This window comes from Sciurus vulgaris (genome assembly GCF_902686455.1).
Source record: "Sciurus vulgaris genome assembly, chromosome: 2".
NCBI lineage: Eukaryota > Metazoa > Chordata > Mammalia > Rodentia > Sciuridae > Sciurus > Sciurus vulgaris.
In genome coordinates, this window is record NC_136462.1 from 117,501,452 (window position 1) to 117,525,355 (window position 23,904).

General features: G+C 33.9%; 1 protein-coding gene across 4 annotated transcripts in view; it reads left to right on the forward strand.

The window, feature by feature from the left end:
- The window catches only part of LRRC49 (leucine rich repeat containing 49), a 183,542-nt gene that overhangs the window by 45,354 nt on the left and 114,284 nt on the right, over positions 1–23,904 (forward strand). For all 4 annotated transcript variants that reach the window (XM_079122654.1, XM_079122652.1, XM_079122655.1 and 1 more), the window contains one exon: positions 9,596–9,657. In XM_079122654.1, coding sequence (XP_078978780.1) covers positions 9,596–9,657 — 62 coding nt within the window. The remainder of the gene's footprint in view (positions 1–9,595; positions 9,658–23,904) is intronic.

A 23,904-nucleotide genomic window follows, 5' to 3' on the forward strand; every position in this document is an offset into this window, starting at 1 on the left:
AGACTTCAATTTTCTAATATGAGCATTTAAGGCTATACATTTTTCTCTAAGAACCACTTTACCTTCTGCTCACAGGTCTTGAATTTGTATTGCATTCAGTTCTAAATATTTTCTAACATACATTATATCTTTTTGATCTGTGTGTTCTTTGGAAGTGTATTTGAAAATTTTGAAAGGTATGGATTTCTTATTCTTTTTATATCTATTATTTTCTAATTTAATTGTATTGTGACTAGTGAATGTGGATTATAGTTCTTGGAAGTGTACTGACTTTTGCTTATTGTCCAATATGTGGTCAATATTTATAGTCAATACTTACTATCAATATATTTGTCTAGTATCAATAAATTTGTCTTATTGTCTATATTTGAAGTTATGTTTTTGGTGCATACAAGTTTGAAAGTAAAATGTCTTCTTGGTAAATTCCTTTTATTATTATGTGTTAATACTAACATTATAACTTCTTCACTGAGAAATTACATTATGAGCATAGTACCAAGCACTATGTCCTAGGCACTTGGGATATATACTTATTGCCTTAGTATTTATTTAATTTAATGTTAGCACCAGCATTCTTTTGGTTATTTTTTTCCTGGTATATCTTTTTTCTTTCTTAACAACATTTTAAAACATTTTAATTTGACATAATTTCAGAAAATATTGCAATATTATAAAGTACCCTTAACCCACGTTCTGTAACATTTTGCTATATTTGCTTTTATTGTCTTTTTCTCTTTATATCAGTCTATATATACTTTTTCTCTTCAATCATTTAAGAGTAAGTTACAGACGTGTTGCCCCTGTATTGCCACACACTTAAGTACGTATTTCCTAAAAATAAGGACTTCTCTTACATAACACAGTGCCATTATCAGAATCAGGAAATTAACATTATTATACTATTTATCTTATCTGTAGGTCCCACTCAGATTTTTCTATTTGTCCCACTTGTGCCTTTTATAGCAGAGGAAAAATTTAGGATTATGTCTTACACTCAGTTTGTTAAACATGTACCCTTGGTCATGTGAAAGAGTAGCTGAATCTTTGTGTTTCATGATGTTGACATTTATGAAGAGTACTAGCCTCTGACTTTTTAGAAGTAGACAATTTGTAGGCAGTTTGGGCTTGTCTAATGTTGTTTCCTCATGATTAGATTCAGCTCGTATCTTCTTGGCAGGAATATTGCAGAAGCGATGTCAATTTATTCTTATTTATTCTTAGAATATTCAAATATTCTTTAACTTTCAACTTTTTTATTATAAAGAATGTACAGCTCCCTTTTTAAAAACACATGACCTGAGAACCTATCTTTAAATGAGAGAATATACTTGTGATTACTGTTATATTACGTTCATGACCTCAGTATTATTTTATGTTCATATTTGTTCTGCTTTTTTTGTGCTTTTTTCCCCCCTTGTGTCTTATTTTGGGTTGATAGCATTTTTCTATTCTTTCTTATTCACTTTGTTTTTTAAAATATTTTAAGTTACACACTTGACTTAAACCATAGAGTTAATACACATCTCTACCCTTTTCTCAGATCAGTACCTTAGAATCATTTAATTCAGTAACCCCTCCCCTCTTTTATGTTAGTGTTGCCTAATATTTTCTTTTTATCTCTTAACCCCCACATCAAACATTTTAATTGTTGTTTTCAATCAGTGCTTGTTTGAGTTAATCCACATGTTTAGTTGGGACTATCACTCTTTTCACTATTGCAGTCTTTTTTTTTTTCTTCCCCAAAGATTTCATTTGTAAAAAGTTTATTTAACACTATTCTAGTGGTAATAAGTTCTCTCAGTTTTTTGTTTGTAAAAAAAAGAACTTACTGGTTTTTATTTATGACTGATGATTTGACTTGGTTGACAGTTATTATTCTCCCAGATGTTCGAAGATCATATTCCATTGTCTTTGAGCTTCTGTTATGGTCATTAAAATGTCTACTGTCCTCTCCCTTTTCCCCATAAGGGAATCTTTTTCTTTTCCTGTTTGCTCTTAAGGTCATAATATTTCTTTTTAAAGTCCTTCAGTTCACAATGATATATTTAGATGTGAAACTATCATATTTTGCCAATTTGAGGCATACATTTTTCCATTTTTCAATAACTCTGAAACATGGATTTATCTTAGAATCAGTGGCCTCTTTAAATCACTTTTAAATAGGATACAGCAATTTCATTGCCTAAATATGTGTGAACTTGGTTGTATCTGTTTATACTACTGTCATTTCAATTATTTGTACCACATGTTTTGAATTTAATCACATTTTGGAATGTATTTTAAAAGAATACATCATAATTTGACCTTGGAATGAAACATTACTCTGTATTCAAAAAGGCATGGGGATAAAGCAGGAAAAATAATCTATTATTAGTGAAACAAATTTTTTTTTTCATTGAAAGAAACCCTCCTGGCTAGTTAACACTTAAATATTTTAAAAGAAGAGAACCATGTATTGATAGAACTGTGTTACATTTTATTGCAGAGATATGTTTAGAGAGGTTGCCTATTACATGCTAATCAATGCAACTAAAGGCAGGAGAAATTGAGAAAAACCTTCAAAATAGATGAATGAAATTTTAAAGTAAGAAGCTGTGTGAACAGTTCATGTTGGCACTTGCTTTATCTTATAATAGCAAAATATACAGAATGAGTAGCAGTAGTGTGCAAGAAAATCTTTTTGGCAGTCTTGTAGCCCACTTAGGATATATGGCATTATTAGTGTTCTTAACAGAGAGAGGACAATAATATGTGAAAAGCATAAACATCATTAGTTGAAAAGTGATTTGGAAGTTTATAAATGTAGAGACTTTTCCTTCATACTTTATTGAGGTGTAATTTAGGAGCAATGAATTGTATAATCTGAACAACTGTATAGTTCAGTGATTTTTATGAGTACCTTCATGTGACTACCACCCAGATCAAGATACATAAAACATTTCTATCACTCCAGAAAGTTCCCCTTATGCCCCTTTCCAGTCAGTACTTCCTCTGCCCTGGAGGTATTCTGATTCCTGTCTCTGTGAATTAATTTTACCTGTTTATGAACTTTTTACAAAGTATATACATATAGTCATTTGCCATGTAACAAACAAAGGGGACACATGGTGAAATGTGTGTCTTTAGGTGATTTTTTCATGGTATGAACATCCTAAGAGTTTACACAAACCCACATGGTATAGCGTACTACACATTAAATCTAGATTATGTGGCTTATTCCATTGTATATGTAGCCAGAGACTGACAGAAGCATCGTTATGCAGCACATGACTGTATATAGAGTATGTATTTTAATGCTCTCATGTTTTGATAGTCATCCATTTTGTTGTGTGCAACAGAAGTTTCTAAAAAATTACTGAGTCATATTACATTGTAGAAGGACTATAATAAAATTTGCTTATTCATTTTTCTGTTCAGATAGTTTGGTTATTTCCAATTTCAGGCTATTAAAAATAAAGCTGTTATACAATAAATCAAAATGCAAAAAAAATAAAGCTGCTATGGATATCCTTGTAGTTTTTCTTTATATATTTATTTTATTGGGCATAAGCCCTAATTTCTCTTAGGTAAATACCTAAGGAGTGTCATTATTGAGCCATAGGGTGAATAGGTATCTACATTTATCAGAAATCATCACACACAAAAATTATTAGAAACAAATGGCATTGTTAGTTTATAATTTTAGCACTTCTATGATACTTACTGTGATTTCAATTTGCTTTTTCTTGGTGGTTAATTATAGTGAATTTTTTTTAGCCATCTTGTCATGTTTTATGAAATATCAGTGTAAATTTATTGCCCATTTAAAAAATTGAGTTATCTTTTTGTCATTCTAGGTGCACATTCTTTGTTATATGCATTGAGTATATTTTCTTCATGACTTGCCTTTTTACTCTTTCAACTAAGCTTTTGATATGTAGAAGGTTTGAATTTTAGTGAGGTGGTTTATTCATTTGTATTCTTTTATCATTAGTTATTTTTTGAGAAATCTTTACCTATCCAAATGTCATGACTACTTTCTTCTGTATTTTCTTCCAGAAGATTTTTAGTTTTATCTTCCAATTTCGGTCTGTGATCCACTTTTAATTAAATTTGTGTATGCTGTGTCATGGTTCATTGTCTCACACAGGGATATCTATTTTCTTGAAGACATTGCTTTCCAATTATGGGTCTTTACAAAAATAAAGTGATAATCAAATGGATAATTTTCTGGACTCTCTGTTCTGTTCATTATGTTTGTCTACCATTATGCCCAAACCATTCTATTTAGTGATAAAATATTCTACCTGAAGTTAATTATAAATTTTTTCTCCAAGTACTACAAAAGATAGTTGTATAATTATATCTTAGATTTGATAAAATACATTAATTTTATTAGCATACCCAATATTTGTGTTTCCTCAATTGGCAGATCCATATCTTTCATTAATTATGGGAATATCCTGCATCTATATTTCAAATATTAAACCTTCCATATTCTCTGTAATTAAACACCTACTAGATACTTCATGGGCATTCTCATTCTATGCTTTCTTAATCTCTCTTTTATAAAATTTCCACCATTCTAATTTCTCTGCTGCATTTCTGTATTCTTATTAATGTTTGTTTCTACCCTCAAATTCACTGACTTTCTCCTCAGCTTGTTTGATCTGATTTTCAGTCTAACAATATACTGAGTTTTTAATAATGACATTTTTTGTTTCTAAAAGTTCTACATTTTTTCATAAATGCCCAGATTTCTTTAGTTCTAGTACCTTATTTTTTCTCATGTTTCATTTCTTTCATGTATTTAATGATTTTAAATATATATATATATATATATATATATATATATATATATATATTCCATAGTCCTTATTGAGCAATTATATTCTTTTAATTTTTTTGGCAGTTCTGCATTTGATGTCTGAAATTTCTACTCAGTCTTGGTCATGGTATTTTTTTTTTTTTTTAATAGGTCAGTAGTTTGAGATACTCAGAAGACTGCAAAACCTGAGTTCGATTTGTATCTTTCCAGTTTTGCCAAGAATCTTAGAGACATAAATGCCAGGGTCCATCATTTTGTGAGGGATTTTCTTAGATCATGCCAATAATGTAAATTTGAACTATAAATTCAAGTGAAGGAAGGCCCATGATTTTGAAATTGAGGCTTTAAAAAAATCTTTTCCCTCATAACTGTTAAAATTAGCTGTCCTAGTTTATAAGGACTGAAAATCTTCCTAGTTAATATTTTAGTGCTTGGTTACTAGTCTTATTTTTAGTTCCCCTTTAATTTTTTCTTCAGGGATTACAACCATGTGTAGAAGGTATGCACTGCCATGTAATAGGGAGTAAATAAGTAAAAAAGCAGGGAAGCCTATTAATGCCTTTGGGTTACAGGGCCTGATAGTGGATTTTTTCCATTGGCATTTAAATGTATGCTTAGAAAAGTTGATATGATGGCTTAGAGTTTTTATTCTTCATGTCACATGTGCAAAGTGATGACTATAGCAAGCAGTTATGGAATTAATATTGGAATTAATTTATTGAATCTTTTAATGAAAAGGAGTACTTTTTTCTGTTTTCAAATTTGTTCCATGATTTGTTAATAAATCCATTTATGGTTCTTAAAATTAAATTAAAATAATTACCTTTATATATTTTTACTCTTGACTTTTTTGTATAAAAAATGAGAGTACTTGTGATTTTATGATAGCCATTTTTATTCTGTTTGGTGCATGCCCAAAAACCTGTGTTTTCACCTTGCTTCTTCCTTATTCCTCTGCAGGAGCTATTCTAAAAATAGCTCTAGTAATAGATGTTCCACACATGGTCAAATTGCTGAGTCATTTAGTTCATTTACAAAGTTTAGGAATATGGAAAACAGTGTCTAAGCAGAATGGACAAGCATGTTTCTCAGATGACAAGTCATTATTCTCTTGAAAACTAAAGAATTAAAATCTTCTCAACAATCTTTTTGCAAATAATTTTTATTTAAGTCTGTTTTTAAAAGGATTATGTTTTTGAAAATAAATAAAATGACTTTAGGTCTTACTTCAAAAATATTTTGAATGTGATTTTCAGTGTTATTAAATGCAAAAAATATGACTGAGCAGATTAATAATAGGAGCTATAAATATTCCTGTCTATGTAAACATTTTATTTCATCTTCTTTTTCTCACTGTAGGTATGTTAACAGTCTGTTTTGTAGTAGTTTCTCTGCCTGTGAAATATTTACCTCCAAAGGAGAAATGTTGGGTTGTGGCTCAGTGGTAGAGCACTTGCCTAGCTCATGGGAGGCACTGGGTTCAATCCTTAGCACCACATAAAAATAAACAAATAAAGTCATGCTGTCCATCTACAACTACAAAAAAAAAATTAAAAAAAAAAAAAAGAGAAATGTTGGGAGTGTTTAACGCTTGACAGTGAAATAAATGTGTTGACTTTTCCTCAAAGACATGGAGACATAGCTTCCTTATGTAATCCTTAACCCCCATTTCTCCTTTCTCTGTCTTTCTAAAATAAATTCTATTACATTTTTGGGATAAGCAGATTGAAGAATGACAGTTTTGGGCTGGGGAGACAGCTTAGCTGGTGGAGTGCTTGCCTCGCAAGCACAAGGCCCTGAGTTCAATCCCCAGTACCGCAAAAAAAAAGAAAAAAAAGATAGTTTCATCACCAGAATAACCTGTTGATAAAGCCAAACTTCAAGCATAATACCTTGGTGTAATCTTGGTCGCCTCTTTGAGGACAAAGGCAGGATATTTATTTTTGAGATTTCTTGGGATTCTAGTTTAGGGTGGGTCTTTCAATGCGAGAGTTATTGGTAAATTTAAGATATAGATTAGGATTGGTGAATACAGCAAGGTGAAGTTTTAAAGTGAGAGATCATGGTATTAAACATTTGTTTTCCCTGGGACTAATAACTATCTCATGTTCCTCATTAACTAAGGGTTCTGTTTGGCTATCATTAATTAATATCCAAACTTTCCAACAGTACAGTAAACTCCCCCTCTGTATGGGCAAAGACATCAGGTAATCTGTTTCCCCATTGGAGGTGCTCCTTCTGGAGCCATGTCCTCTACCTCTACCTCTAATGTAGACTGGGTGCTCTCAGGCCTGCCATACACACATCATTCTTGGATTTTCCTTTGCCTCTCTGGGATGTTGAATCCTACTACTTGAACTTTATACTTTTTTTCCATCAATGGTGTACTCTTTCTTATTAGAGGAGCCATCTTTCTAATAGTAACAGGTCTTTTTTTCTATAAATAATTTATACTTAGGTAATCGACACAATAAATATGACATTCTTTTTATCTATTGTAATACTAGAATTTTATTACAAAAGTATGTCTCAAAATTGCTAGAAAAATTAAAGAAAAGTTATTTCCTCACAGAAGTGAAATTTGGAACAATAGAGATAATTATGGGCAATTAGTTTACTTTTTAAACTTCTTGAAAGGATAATTATATGTGATTATAGGGATATATAGTTGAATTCTGATTTTTAGTTTTCAGTTTGTTGTGAATATTTATATAGCTATCAGGTAATGACAGTTAATTATTTTGAAAATCTCATAAGGACTTCTGGTAATATTTTGTTTTGTAAATGAAGATAAATTCAAAGCATTATGATTTTATCAAATAAACTTTTTATAAAACCTTTTCTCATAAATTATAGTCAGATATAATTTAGGTTAAAGTTCAATTGCAAAAATTATGCCTATAGTCTCTATAGGTGATATATCAGAGATCAAAGAAATAAATGTAATTTTTAAAAAAGATTCCTTGATTCAAAGGAGATCCAGGCTACAGTTTCTCATAGTTGGGTATCAGCAATAATGCTTAGTATGCTCAGGAACAGAGTTCAGAAAGAATTTGGGAAAAGAGGTTCCCAAGAGTACAGGAACAGCTTGCAGTTTGGCTTGCACATTTCTAGAAACCAATAAAAAGGAAGCTTCTATTTTCTGTGGAAAATAGGCCCCTGGATGAAAATGAGTCTTACCACTATCCACTCCTCCATTTGAGGAATGTCAGAGAGAGGTAACTGGATGATTCGAGAAGTTTGCCAACATATAAAACCCATTACCCACTGTGGGGGGATTCTACAGTCATTAAGAAGTAGCTGCCACAATTCTATCACATTCATATTTTCTCTGTATAACAAGTTTTTAAAAATAAATAAGTGCAACATTTTGGGTAAAGTTAATTAAGCTCACATAATTTTAATGAACTTGCCAATCTCTTACTAAGGTCTTGGAAATGACAGGAAGGAAGGAAGATAATCACTTCTGGAAACTATAAAACAAGGTGTTTTTTCCCCCCTCATAACAGTGATTGAACCCAGGGCCTTGGTCATGTTAGGCAAGCACTCTACCACTGAGCTACATCCCAAGCCCTTTTTATTTTAAAGACAGGGTCCTGCTAAATTGCCAAGGCTAGCCTCAAATGTATGATCCTCCTGCTTTAGCCTCCCAACTAACTGGGATGACAGGAGTGTGCCACCACCAAAAGTTTAAATATTGGTCACAATAGTTTGTAAAAGCATCTGTTGACATTTGTATTATTCAAGCTCATGTAACTGGGAATTATTATAAATGATACTATCCTTAAAAATGAAATGTATTTTATATAAGTAGCAGTGTATAGTGTTCTAAAGAGTTCTGGAATTGAGGAGAACTGAATCTTGTCCTGTTTCAGCCTCTAGGACAGTATGTACCCTTGGGCTACCTTCCATCAGCCTATTCCTGCTCCTAAAGCGATCTTAACTGTTTACTTTTTCTCATTATTAATGAGGTTGTCAATTAGGTAATTACCAAGCTTTCTCTTATGATTCTGTTACTATATGTGTCGTTTCAGAAGGTTTGTGTCTTTTTGCTTAATGAAATTAGGTAGTTTTGTTTGTATTCATTTCATATTTATTTTTTAGTATGATTTGGGCCCAAGCATTTCAGTGTTTGCTGAGGGAAACTAAACAGCAGTGATGTGCTTTTAACAAATGTTTGATCATACTGTAAGAGCCTTTGATGTGTGCTTAGATTGGAAATTGCCCTTATAGTGCCCTTCAGTGACACTATGACCTGCTTTTAGTTTCATGAGGGGAATTGTCAGTGTTTTAGTTCATTTGTAACTGAGTGGTATATTTCCAGAGGTTTAAGGATAATGAGGTGAATAGCTCTGAAATTCTTACTATTGTTTGAAAGGCTAATTGTATAAATGTAAAAGAAAAAAAAAAAGCTTTGAATGACTTCCTTTTAGAAGTGACTTTTAACAAATGTCTGATCATACTATGTTTGTGCTACAGTAAATGCTGAAGTAGCATTTTGGCATCTTTCCCAAAAGCATGCTTAAAGAGGCTAGCTGCAGCATCTCTCTCTGTTCTCTTCAGTGCTTTTTACCTTGCGAGTGGTGCAGCTTGTTCTGCGGATGTACTGAAACCCTCCCATTTAATCTGCAGTGGAGAAGAATGGAGCTCAATGTCCAGTAGAAATCAATGGTGTAGCAAGGTTGCAAGAAATAGAAATGACTATATATTTCAACAACTGGGCAAGAAGGCATTTATAATAGGTTTTTTTCTTTCAATTGATATATTTTGCTTTCTCTTTCCTTCTAGAGAGATGTGGATAATTTGCCCTGCCTCCAACGTCTGTTTCTCAGCTTCAACAATATATCTAGGTAAGTGGAAACTCCCAACTTGTCATTTATTAATAACTTGATTGTATGGGTTTGAGCACTTTAATTTGAAATCATAAATGCCTTGGAGAATTTTATTGACATGGAAGATTTTAAATTTGAAAATGATAGGATAGTCTTGTGACAAACTTCTTTGTAGAAAAACAAAGCTCTTGTGTATATTATTACCTCTATTGCTAAAATGATGAAATTAGTGTAGCATATGCTTTTTATTTAATTATACCTTAGAGTTATTCTTTTGTAAAATATACTGTCCTTTGTTTGACATTCATTGCCCTAATCAGTTGAATTAGAAATTCTTTCATAAATTATAATCTACAATTTATATATCTACTAAGCAATTTTGATAAAGCAGGCTATATTTGTCACTGAGATGCATGTTAATTAGGCCATAACTGCCTTCCAACTTAGTATTTCTACTTAGAATTAATGCTGTTACGAGACAGCATATTAAAATATATATGCATATATTTTGTTTTTCAGATATTTAAAACATTATCACTCTTTATATTGTGATGGTCCGAACTGGTGTCAATGTGGCAGATTTTAAAACTGAAACTGAGATATACAGTCAGACTTTTCCATGCAGAAAGACCCCTACTTCTTCCCTAATTCTTCCTATCTTTTCCTTCTCTGTAACTACTTAGTTTGAACTAGGCTTTATGACCGTCCCCATTGCTTTAGTTGCACTTCAAGGCTGTTCTTTAAACCTGCTTTTACAAGAAGGAAAATTTGAGTATAAAAAAGTTTAGAGCATATCTCTTCCTGATTCTATGCATTTGATTGTTAAAAATCAGTGTAGTTTTGTTTTTGTTTTTCTGTTTACCTTTTTCCTCCTCTATCATACTTGTGTTGAAACCATTTATTTTCCTCCACTTTATCTGTGAAAGATAGGGATTATCTCAAGTTGGTGATCTTTGTAGAGGTATTATTTGAAGAAAATGCCCTTAATCTCCCCCCCCCCCCTTCTGTGGAAAAAGTATTAAAGTTTTCTGATAGACTTTTCATATTCTTTTCAGCTTACATTGAATGCAGTATTCTATATGCCTTTCTATTTTCTTAGAGAGATAGGATTTCTTTTTATTGACAATAGAAGGAACATTCAATTTTCATTTAGGTAATTTCTACCTGAACAATTGACAACTCTTGAGAAAAGAAAAAATATTTTAAAGGTACTCCAGACCCTTAAATTTCCTCAACCTGTGAGAGAAGTAATCACTTATCTTACTTTTTGCCTTGTTTATAGGAAGCAATTTAAACAGAGAAATAAATTTGGGTATATAAGTGTTATGATGCTCCCAAGTCTCCAGGATACACTTCTAAACTTCTAGATATGTAGAGAGTTGGTTTTAACTGTATATAGATGAGAAATGTTTTTCTTAAAATCTGGAAGACTGCGTTTCATCTACCTAGCAGTAGATCCCCAACACCATAAATAAATAAATAAACAAATAAATAATTCTTTTGCCAGTCATGATGGTTTATACCTATAATCCCAGGTGCTCTGGAGACTGAAGCAGAAGGATCACAAATTCAAGGCTAACCCTAGCAACACAGCAAGACGCTGTCTCAAAAAAAAGAAAAAGATAAAGGGGATTTATAAGTTATAATATGTTTTAAAAAGAAAAGCATGATTTCTTAAGAAATTGAGACATTAATGAGTCAACAATTTCAAGGCTCTCATTTTCTTACTAATTACATTATCTGTGTTTCTGCATAGTCTTATACCTTCTAGTGTTTCCAGCTGATCTGCTTTTGAGACAAATTATATTTCTATTCTGTTCCTGCTGACACATGTGGTCTAGGAGACTGTATAGTGAATAAATTGGGCCTGAAAGGGGAAAATCAGAGAGAACAAGCCTTGATAATTTTTCTATAACTTTACTCAAGACACAGATATCTCAGATAGCTAGGTGAGCTGATAACCTGGAGTGACAACAGTAATATATTTTCAAGTCCCCATTACCCTATTAGATTCTGGCATAATAGAGTTGCCAGGTTTTATAGTTCAGTGGTCCAGAAGTCACATAGGTCAGGAAGAGTAGAAGCAGCAGTGTAAAACCAAAACTTAATACATTTTAAGATTTTTCTCTGGAGAACCCTCAGATAGCATCCAATAAATGAAAACATCCAAATATATAACCATTTTGGGGGACAGAAATATATTGACTGATCTGTTCCAGGACTTCCTAGGTTTTCACCAAGTTTTTGAATTTTCATTGGGTCATTCACATCAACTATTAGGTACCCTGTGAAAATACAGAAAATCCCAAAATTTGATGACACCCAATGGAGTTCAGAGGGCTCCAATGTAGGATGACTAGCTACCTATACTGAATGGCAGGTTCATTGTGAGCATGGTGGACAGACCTCTATCTATGTAGCCAATAGAACCAGTACTTCTGATTAAGTATCCCTCAGAGCATTCATAACCCAATGAGGAAGACAGAGACACATAAAACTAGGTATAATACAGTTTTATATACATTTATATATTTATATATGATATATATTTATATATATACAATTAATGAAGTGGTGAACTTAGTTGTAGTAATATGTTATTTAAAAAAATAAATAGAAAAGTTTGTTCTATGATGTTTTGGCTGGGAATTCATATTTATAAATTAGGGACTACTAGGTAGATTTATTTCCTCTACATAAGTTCTAAAATCTTTGAGAATGCAAATCATGGTGAATGCAGAATCTCTGCCTGCAGAGGACATAGGGAGGAAAAGAGGCAAATATCTACTCAGTAGTGGTATTTTTCTTTAAACTATATGTACTCGAGAAACTTGCCTTCTGGGAGTTGTGATTCCTTTATTCATTTTGGCCAGCAGAACTTACCTATAGCATTGTCATTTTCTCTTAGTATTTTCAACCTGGGGATAGTTCAGGAGTCAGCCACTCTGAGGAAAGGTAGCAAATTGTTAACTTCAATAATTATCTGGACATTGGACCCACATCTGCTCCTAATGTTTGCTGTCTTTGATCAAGGGAATATTCTGAAGCTCTGCCAGTGATCCTTACTTATAACATAATAATCATGTCCATTACAGGCTTTTTAGCAATTTGGGGTTTTACTGATTCTATCTGCTTTTATATTCTCCAGAAATTCTTTAGTGTTCCAATTTATCAACAGAAATCTTCTTGGTTTTCTGCTATGGATATTTTCATACTTTTATAATTAGTCATTTCAAAGAGATTGAAAGGTGAAGAGAGAGAAGAGCATGCACTCAGGAAACTATGCTCATCACTGACTTTCCTTTATAGGCTGCACACAAAAATATCCTTGGAAACTTGGAAAACATATAGTCCCTGGTTCACTGCTGGGATCACTCTGATTTTAGAGGATTTTAATGTGCAGCTCAGTACTTGATTTGGGAACCATTGAGTTATGTTGCCCCAAAATAAGACTATTTATTAACTTCTGAGATTACTATTTTGTGCAAAAGTTCGTCAAAACCTTTATAAGAAAAAGATTTTAAAGCAAAAACTTGTCAGAGATAATGTTTTTCTCCTCAGGAGATAGTTTATGATCTGTAGCCCAAACAAGGTGTTTCATTAATTTTATCTCTTTTCTAGTGAGACAGTTTTGCTATTTATTACACGGTTAAGTGCTAATTTATTCTATTTTCTCTCTTTTCTTTCTCCAATGTGGAAAATTTTTACAACTTTGTTTTTTTTTTAAAACAAAAGAAGAAGGAGCTCATAATTATAGTGCATTGATTGTCTACAAGGGAATGGTTGCTTTTGTTTCTAGAACTCAAGGGAATTCAGTGTCAGTGGAAAAAGAGTAAAGCACTAATCAAGGTCAAAAATCAGCTTAGGACCCTTGATCTCATGTATTATTATTATTATTATTATTATTATTCATTGAACTAAAATACACATAACATGAAATTTACCACATTGTTTTTAAAGTGTATAGTTCAGTAATATTATATTTACACATTGTTCTATAACTCTTTTTTTCTTGCAAAAATGAAACTCTATACCTATTAAACAATATGTCTCCATTGCCCCCTCCTTATAGCCCCTGGAGAGTACCATTTTTTCTGTCTCTATGAATTTGACTACTTTGGATACCTCAAATGAGTGGACTCCTACAGTATTTGTCTTTTTGTGTCTGGCATATTTCACTTAACATATTTTCTACAGTGTACATCTATGTTGTAGCATGTGTCAGGACTTCTTTCCTGTTTGAGACTGAATCCTCATGTATTACTCTTGAGGTACTATAGAAAGAGGGATCTTACAGAATGAATCACGTCTTCCTGTCCATCCTGATTGCCTTTCCATATGGCCCTAGACTCCTTTTCCACTGAACTTCCTTAAACATATCATAAACCTCCTTGTTTGGTCTTTGTACCTACCTTTTCATTGTTTGAATAGCTTCTGGTCATACTTTAGGTCTCAGATTAAATAATATCAAATGTTCTTAAACCTTAATATACATAATCATCATCTACTAAAATGCAGATGGGCTCTACCTTCAGTGGATTCTAATTTAATATTTTAGGTGTGGCTTAGAAATTTGTGTCTTTATCTTGTAATACAGCTGACCTAAAAATATCTATGCTCAGTGTTTGCTAAACTTTAGTTCAAACGACATACAGGACTCCTAAATTCAACTTAGTAGTTCTATTACCAGTTGGCTGTCAATTCTTTTGCTCAATTTAGATAGAAAAAAATGAAAAAACATTGGACTGGCCTGATGAAAGTGAGAGGATTGCTTTTTTATGCAAAGAAAGGTGGGACCACCCATATACATTGTCTCCTTTCTGTTTTGGGCAAGCATACCAAGCCTTCCTGTCCTGGTAGTAATGAGTGGGGGAGGTGCGCCTCATCCACCAGGATGGATATCCTGAAGGTGGGTGGACATATCCTGAGTTGACAGAAAGGTGGAGTCATCAAAGGTGGCCACAGGTTGTCCGAAGCTGTCCCAGTCTGAGCAAAATTTCTCTGTGTAGTCATCTGTAGCTGTCTATAGCTGTTATGATGACAGCTCTGCCTGATCACTGAAGAAGTGGCCACTAGATTGACAGCTCCCATCATTTCTGTGGAAGCAGTGGTACTTAAGTCCTGACTGCTTCCACCTCTGATGGGACTTTAGAAGGAGCAGCAATGTTGATCATAGCCCACCCAGACTCAGGGCTGTGACTCTCAGTCCAGCAGGTGGCCAGAGCTGTCTGTGGGGCTGGGGCTCTTCAACAGGAGGGTTGGGAGCAATGGCTGCCACTACAGGCAACTCCTGTTTTCCTCTCTGATCCCTCCTGGGAGGGGAGGATGTTGTCCTGTACAGCCCGACCTCTGATCCTGCCTCACCTCTCTACCTCATTCTGAAGGCCCAGCACAGCCCCCTGGCTGCACCTCAGGGCAGCAGAAGCTGCAGCTGAGTAGCCAGGCTTGTGGGAGGGGTGGCAAGACTGCCAACCATGCAGCTGAGCATAAGGACACCTGCTCCTACAGTCCCCTGGCAGTTTTGGTTATTGAAGGAAAATAAAGAATATCTTTTCAGGGAGATTTGGACTCTCCTGCAGTGGGTTCAAGAGGAGCAAACTTAAAGTAGTGTAGAAAATATCAGAGTTTGTCATACATTGTAAGGGCAAATATTGTTTTATGAAAATTTTCTACTTTTGATTGTTTATAGGTGTATCTATGCATGCATTTGTGTGTATTATCTTACTATGGAGATACTGAGTTGTGTTACAATGTAAATGTGTGTCATACTATAGGTTGGGTTTAAAAAGTTCGAAAAGGAGGATAGAATCTTACAACATGATTTTATAGGTTACTCTGTTTTCCCTCTATGGCAGTGTTCACAGTTTATTGTACTTTCATTTTTAACTGTAAACTTGGCAAGTATGCTGCTCACTACATCCTCTCCAGCATCTAGCAGACATGTGCTTTTAGTAAAATTACTAGCATATTTAAAAAATTGCAAGAAGAATTTAATCCCTCAAATGGATAGATTTTCTTGTGCAGCTAAAGAACTTGTTTTGGTGGGTCCTTTTTCATGTCATTGCTAGAGCATTTGGATTATGTTTAATGCCTAAACCTGTGAGGTTCAAAGCTATAAGAAATCAAAAGTTCTCTCAGCAGTTGTTTCGTGCTTCCATGTTAATTTGTTTGTCAGTAATAATCTTGCCCAGAACTTCTGGATATAAAAAAATAGAGACAAAACCTTTCAGTTATGCAATGGGTATATCAAGGGGATAGTAGTGGGTATGGTTTGCTCCAGATATGGGCAATATGGAGCTATGGCATCTGTAAGGTATTTTTAAACAATAATAAAACATACAAAATAATATTGCTTTTTATTATCACCATGCCCTGGAATTTTATAACCACGTCAATGATGAAATACTTCTTTATGCCAGGGTGAGACTTCTGATCCTCCTTCCTTCCCATAGTAAGACAATGCTATTTGGGCTGGGCTTTTTCTTTATGATGTTGTTAAAACTTTTTTTCCCCACTTTTTAAAATTGGTGCATTATAGTTGTATGTAATGATGGGATTTGTTGTTATGTATTCATACATGCACACAGTATTACTATAATTTGGCCAATATTCCTCTTCATTGAAACTTAAGGTAGGTTTCCATTTTGTTTTTTGAGGAAGCAATGCTGTTATAAAGTCTAGTAACTTCTATTAGTAATTATAGAATGGCTAAAGGTCACTGAAACACAAACTTTGGGTGTGACTTTTTCTTCATCACCATTCTCCAGGGAAAGAATATCTTCCTGGTTATTTTCAAAATTTTAAGGAAATTCTTTCATATTATTCCTTTATCAGGAAGTCATTTTCCAAAAGCTGAATTCTTCCACTTTTGTGGTCTGTGTATGTGAATTATATTTATTTTAAAAAAACCCCACAAAACAAAACAGTTTCTACTTAGGAAAGTCAGAGAACCTCAGATGGCCCTGCAGTTGTCTCATTTAGTATCAATTGGTATTTTAAGGAGGAAATTATTTCACTGACCTTCAGAATGTGTTGATATTTGTTCTGAGCTCAGGTTGATACCTCAAGTGTTCCTATAGTTGAGAGAGATATAGACCTTTTATTCTTGAAGGATTTGAAGTGTCACCTATGCTATTTTGACTTAAAGAAAATCCGTTGTCTTAGTTCTAGTGTCCAGCATTCTGTTAGAATTTTTCCTTGGTGGCTCAAGTTAACAGAAAAAGTATGTGAATCTTCTTACTGAGTGAAACAGCATAAATCAACTACTCACAGATGTATTCTGACTACCTGATAAGAAAAGTTTTAAATATGAGCAATGACTACATACTTGTATAAATTTCATTATCAATAGTACCCACTTATCTACTTAACTCCTCTTGAGGTGTTTCCTAATGTGACTGACTTTCAGACATTTAATTGAATTTTTCTAAATGTGATGGATATCATCTAAAGAGGAGTTGCAAAAACAAGTTTTATAAATAGGAACTTTTTTTTTCATCCATTGCTGTTTTATTTTTTGCTGTGAACAAAACTGCTCAACTATAGAGCCTTGCTCCAGCTTTTGAATTCTTTTAGACACAAAATTGGTGAAAAGATATATCCACAACTAATAGTAGATTTGTTCTACCATTTCAGAAAAATAGACTTTGAGGTAAGATATATTTGTTTTATCAAGTTCAGGGTTAATGTAACTATTGGATCAAAATTTATTTTATTTAAAACATGGAACTTTCTCTAAAATTATTTTTATATAATCTTTCATTGTACATCTTATTTTTTATTAATTTATTAATGTGCTGCTTCAAAAGTAGAAAAGTAGAAGAGATCAAAAAGTAGAAATTATTCTAAAATACTATAAAATAGAAAAATGTTTTAAATGAATCAACTTCATTCCTTCATTGGTTTTAGGATGTTCAGTTTGTTAGATGATTGTGCTCTGGTTGATATTTTGTACTTTAATATATAATCTTATTTTAATGTTTTCCATTAATTAAGAATTACTGTTTAATCAGTTATCTTCTGACTACTGTTTATTTTTGTGTTGCATTTGAAATGGGATTTTATTTTTGTTAGTTTCAAGAATATTTGTTGATCTCATGATAAACAGATACTGACTATATAGATGGATATTTACACGATATACTCTTGTCAGGTTACAGTGTTATTGAAAACATTGGAGATTTCCTTCTGATTTCAGGGAACTAAAAATTGAAATAGAAATTTGAAAATAGAAATTTGAAATTGTAAGATTATCCTATGAGTATTTCTGTAGATATATGAACATTAGAAATTAACTTCTTCATATACCTTTTTTTTTCTTTTTTTTTTATTGTAAACAAATGGGATACATGTTGTTTCTCTGTTTGTACATGGCGTAAAGGCATACCATTTGTGTAATCATAAATTTACATACAGTAATGTTGTTTGATTCATTCTGTTATTTTTTCCCTTCCCCCCACCCTTCCCACCCCTCTTTACCCTCTATACAGTACTTTCTTCCTCCATACTTGCCCCCCTCCCTAACCCTAACTCTAACCCTAACATTAACCCTTCCCTCCCCCTCTTTATGTGTCATCCTCCACTTATTAGCGATATCTTTCGTCCTTTGGCTTTTTGAGATTGGCTTATCTCACTTAGCATGATATTCTCCAATTTCATCCATTTGCCTGCAAATGCCATAATTTTATCATTCTTTATGGCTGAGTAATATTCCATTGTGTATATATACCACAGTTTCTTTATCCACTCATCAATTGAAGGGCATCTAGGTTGGTTCCATAGTCTGGCTATTGTGAATTGAGCAGCTATGAACATTGATGTGGCTGTATCTCTGTAGTATGCTGATTTTAAGTCCTTTGGGTATAGGCCAAGGAGTGGGATAGCTGGGTCAAATGGAGGGTCCATTCCAAGTTTTCTAAGGAATCTCCACACTGCTTTCCAGAGTGGCTGCACTAATTTGCAGCCCCACCAGCAATGTATGAGTGTACCTTTCTCCCCACATCCTCGCCAACACCTGTTGCTTGTATTTTTGATAATCGCCATTCTAATTGGGGTGAGATGGAATCTTAGGGTGGTTTTGATTTGCATTTCTCTTATTACTAGAGATGTTGAACATTTTTTCATATGTTTATTGATTGCTTGTACATCTTCTTCTGTGAAGTGTCTGTTCATTTCCTTAGCCCATTTGTCGATTGGATTATTTGTATTGTTGGTGTAGAGTTTTTTGAGTTCTTTATAGATTCTGGAGATTAGTGCTCTATCTGAAGTATGATTGGCAAAGATATTCTCCCACTCTGTAGGCTCTTTCTTCACATTACTGATAGTTTCCTTTGCTGAGAGAAAGCTCTTCATATACCTTTTTATCTTTCTACTATTTTATATGATCATAAGAGCTATAAGTTTTTGCTTTGAATTAGCATTTTTAAGTGAATATTTGCTTTATGTCTTCTAATGCATTAAATTGCATGTAAAGTTGATTGCCAAAGGAAATCATGTAAGCAACATGAATAAATCAAAGGCTTAATTTGTTAAGGTGCTATTCCCAAATTTCTAAATAATTCTCTGGGTCCTTTGGAGGTAAAGACAAAAGTCAGCTGGGGCCAAGTGTGCAGAGAACCGAGCAGTTCTGCAACCCTCCACCCTGACTGGGGGTAGAAATATGCTTATAAGGCCTAAAACCATGAAGAAGGATGGCGCAGGAGGAGTAATCATAATTACAAGGAGTCATATAGTCACATTCTCAGAAATTACATTCTCAGAAAAACAATTTTTCATTAGTCCCTTAGAGCAAGGATATTGTGGTCAGGGTGCAAGTAGATGGGGGTGGAGGTGTTAGCTTCTATGGGAATGGGCTTATGTGGAAGGGGACCGACCAGCTTCACACAGGGTGAGTTGTCTGAACAAAATGGGATATGTTTGAGTTAATTTTCAAATCAGCCCATAAGTTTTCAAATCAGCCCATCAGGGAGCACCTGGAAACTAGGTGACTCCCCAATAGAAGGAGGGCCAGAGTTTTTATAGGATATTGCAAAGTTGGGTATGTGATCTTGGGTTTTACCTTAGGAAGCAGTTTTCACAGCAATTTTTGACTCCACTGTTTTTCTTTTTTAAAATTTTCTCTGTTTTCGTGCCTCTTGCTTATTATCTTAAGCAGCAGAATGGTGTTTTCTGAGGACAGATTTGGCAAAAAGTTTGCAGCTTATTAATGAATCAGAATTCATACAGAAGGGCAGTAGACAGGAAAAGGAAAGAAAGAAAAAGAAAAGGGGGTAAACATACAAGGTAACAGGTACTCTCTGTCTTGTTTGTTTTATTCCTTTGGCATTCCTTTTTTGGGGGCAAAGTACTGGAGATTGAATTCAGGGGCACTTGACCACTGAACCCCATCCCCAGCACAATTTTTGTATTTTATTTAGAGACAGGGTCTCACTGAGTTGCTTAGTGCCTCTTTTTGCTCAGGTTGGCTTTGAACTTGCAGTCTCTTGTCACCTTTCCCAGCTTCTGTGTGCGCCACTGTGCCAGGCTGGTATTACTTTTAAGGGAAAGAAAGACAGGAAAATCAAATGGGTAGTAGTTACTTTTTAAACTCTTTTTACATGCCTTATTTTATTATACTCTTTATATCGGCATTTATGGTCATTTAAATAATTAATTCTATAGATAAAAGACACAAGTGCTGTCATGGATTTTATTTATAACATTATGAAATGTGGGGAGTCATACTCCATGAGATGTCCAACTCCCCTTTATGAAATGTTGAAATTAATCTTCCCCAAAATAAAGGGTTTTTCTAACTGTACCTTCTGTCCCAACACACACATGCATTATGGTTTGAATATGAGATACTCCCCCAAAGCTCCTATGTTTACACAGAAATATCCAGAGGTTAGATGATTACATTATGAGAGCTGTAACCTAATCAGTCCATTCTGGCTTGGGTGGTAACTGTAGACCAGTGAAGGAGGTAGATCACTGGGAGTGTGCCCTGAAAGGGGTCATCTTCCCTGTGGCCCCTTCCCCCATTTTGCTTTCTGGTTTTTGGCTGCCATGAATGGAGCAGCAGTCATCCACCAGGCCCAGAGTAATAGCATCAGCCAACCATGGATCAAACTTCTGAAACAATGAGCCCAAATAAGCTTTTCCTCCTCAAAAAGTTGTTCTTGTCATGCATTTTGGTCACAGTGGCAAAAACCTAACTATCACATATATGATATATGTGATATATATGTGTGTATATGCATGTGTATATTTATATATACATATATATTCATTATTATTTATTTCATTATTATTTATTATTATTTGTTTCATTTTCATGAGTACAAAGATATACATGTGCTTTTCTAAAAAGAATGCTTCTTGAACTAAAATCAAATTAAGGCCCTGGGAGTAGGCTGTTTGCACACCTTGTCTCATTCTGGATTCACACATACATAGTTGAGAGGCTGGTAATGAATTCACATTTTTAAAAGCACTGATGTACCAAAGGCCCTCTGGGGTTTTGTTAACGTGAAGATTCTAGAAGTTGCAAGAAAATTTTTGTGACACATTACTAAAAGGAAGGAACTTGAGTCTTAACATTACTTCTGATTAAATATTGTGTGATTTTTTTCCACAGTTCAGAAACAAGCAGATAATAAATTGAGACCAATATGTACTTGATGATTTCCTGTTTATTTTGTTCTACAAATGCAAGGAAATTCAGTGTATATTCAGAAACAAATGTAAGGTTTAACTAGATTAAATGTAAATTGTGTTTAGAAATAGATTTAAAGTATATAAGTAGTCTTCTCCAGTGCTATTGCTTACACTTAACTTATAGAAATACTTCCAATATGAATTGGAAGTATGATACAATAAAAATCCCAAATATAATGAAGGTAATTATTTAAAGCAAAAGTACATGAACAACACTATTGAAATGACAACCAAGTTGGTCAGTTAATTTAAAGACCTAAACAAATTCAAAATCCATTATGGCAGAACCCTCCAAATGTACTTCAATCCGCAGAACTTTCAAGTTTGATCTATTGGAGGAAACTTTATCTTTTATGATCAAAACTGAAATCCCAAACAAGAATTATTTTCTTTTCAATCCACATCCCAAAGAGAATTATATCCTTTTTATACTCCTTTACCTCTTAGAGTATTATAATGTCTGTTTTATATGTGTCCAAGTAGGCCATGTTCAACTTATCATAGTATCTATCACAGTTGGCACAGAGAAGGCACACAATTATTGTTTTTTGTTTTTTTTTTAATTAAAAATCATAAATTTACATAGGGCAATGTTGTTTGATTCATTCTGTTATTTTTTTCCCTTCCCCCCAGCCCTCCCACCCCTCTTTTCCCTCTCTACAGTCCTTCCTTCCTCCATTCTTACCACCCTCCTTATCCCTAACCCTAAACCTAACCCCAACCCTAACGCTAACCCCTCCTACCCCCCATTATATGTCCTCATCCGCTTATCAGCGAGATCATTCGTCCTTTAGTTTTTTGAGATTGGCTTATCTCACTTAGCATGATATTCTCCAATTTCATCCATTTGCCTGCAAATGCCATAATTTTATCATTCTTCATGGTGGAGTAATATTCCATTGTATATATATGCCACAGTTTCTTTATCCATTCATCAACTGAAGGGCATCTAGGTTGGTTCCACAATCTGGCTATAGTGAATTGAGCAGCTATGAACATTGATGTGGCTGTATCTCTGTAGTATGCTGATTTTAAGTCCTTTGGGTATAGGCCAACGAGTGGGATAGCTGGGTCAAATGGTGGTTCCATTCCAAGCTTTCTGAGGAATCTCCATACTGCTTTCCAGAGTGGCTGCACTAATTTGCAGTCCCACCAGCAATGTATAAGTGTACCTTTTTCCCCACATCCTCGCCAACACCTATTGTTGCTTGTGTTCTTGATAATCGCCATTCTAATTGGGGTGAGATGAAAACTTAGGGTAGTTTTGATTTGCATTTCTCTTATTACTAGAGATGTTGAACATTTTTTCATATATCTGTTGATTGCTTGTAGATCTTCTTCTGTGAAGTATCTGTTCATTTCCTTAGCCCATTTGTTGATTGGATTATTTGTATTCTTGGTGTAGAGTTTTTTGAGTTTTTTATAGATTCTGGAAATTAGTGCTCTATCTGAAGTATGAGTGGCAAAGATATTCTCCCACTCTGTAGGCTCTCTCTTCACATTACTGATAGTTTCCTTTGCTGAGAGAAAGCTTTTTAGTTTGAATCTATCCCAGTGGTTGATTCTTGCTTTTATTTCTTGTGCTATGGGAGACCTGTTAAGGAAGTCTGATCCTAGGCCAACATTTTGAAGATTTGGACCTACTTTTTCTTCTATAAGATTCAGGGTCTCTGATCTGATTCCGAGGTCCTTGATCCATTTTGAGTTGAGTTTTGTGCAGGGTGAGAGATAGGGGTTTAGTTTCATTCTGTTGCATATGGTTTTCCAGTTTTCCCAGCACCATTTGTTGAAGAGGCTATCTTTTCTCCATTGCATATTTTTGGCACCTTTGTCTGGTATGAGAAAATTGAATTTATTTGGGTTTGTGTCCGTGTCCTCTATTCTGTACCATTGATCTACTTGTCTATTTTGGTACCAATACCATGCCGTTTTTGTTACTATTGCTTTGTAATAGAGTTGAAGATCTGGTATTGCGATACCCCCTGCTTTGCTCTTTCTACTGAGGATTGCTTTAGCTATTCTGGGTTTCTTATTCTTCCAGATGAATTTCATAATTGCTTGCTCTATTTCTGTAAGGTACATCATTGGGATTTTAATTGTAATTGCATCGAATCTGTATAGCACTTTTGGTAGTATGGCCATTTGGACAATATTAATTCTGCCTATCCAAGAACATGGGAGATCTATCCTTCTTCTAAGGTTTTCTTCAATCTCTTTCTTTAGTGTTCTGTAGTTCTCATTGTAGAGGTCTTTCACCTCTTTTGTGAGATTGATTCCCAAGTATTTTATTTTTTTCGATGCTGTTGTGAATAGAGATACTACCTTGTACTCTATCAGATCATAATGGAGTGAAATTAGAAATAAATGACAGAATAAAAAACAAACTTCTCCAATACCTGGAGATTAAATAATACACTATTATATGATGAATGGATAACAGAAGACATCAGGAGGGAAACAATTATTGGTTTTGATTAATGAACAAGTAAAGTCAAATTTTAATTCAGTGCTTTTCATTATTTATAGACAATTATTAACAGCCTATTCAGTAGGTTATCTTATTTAGTT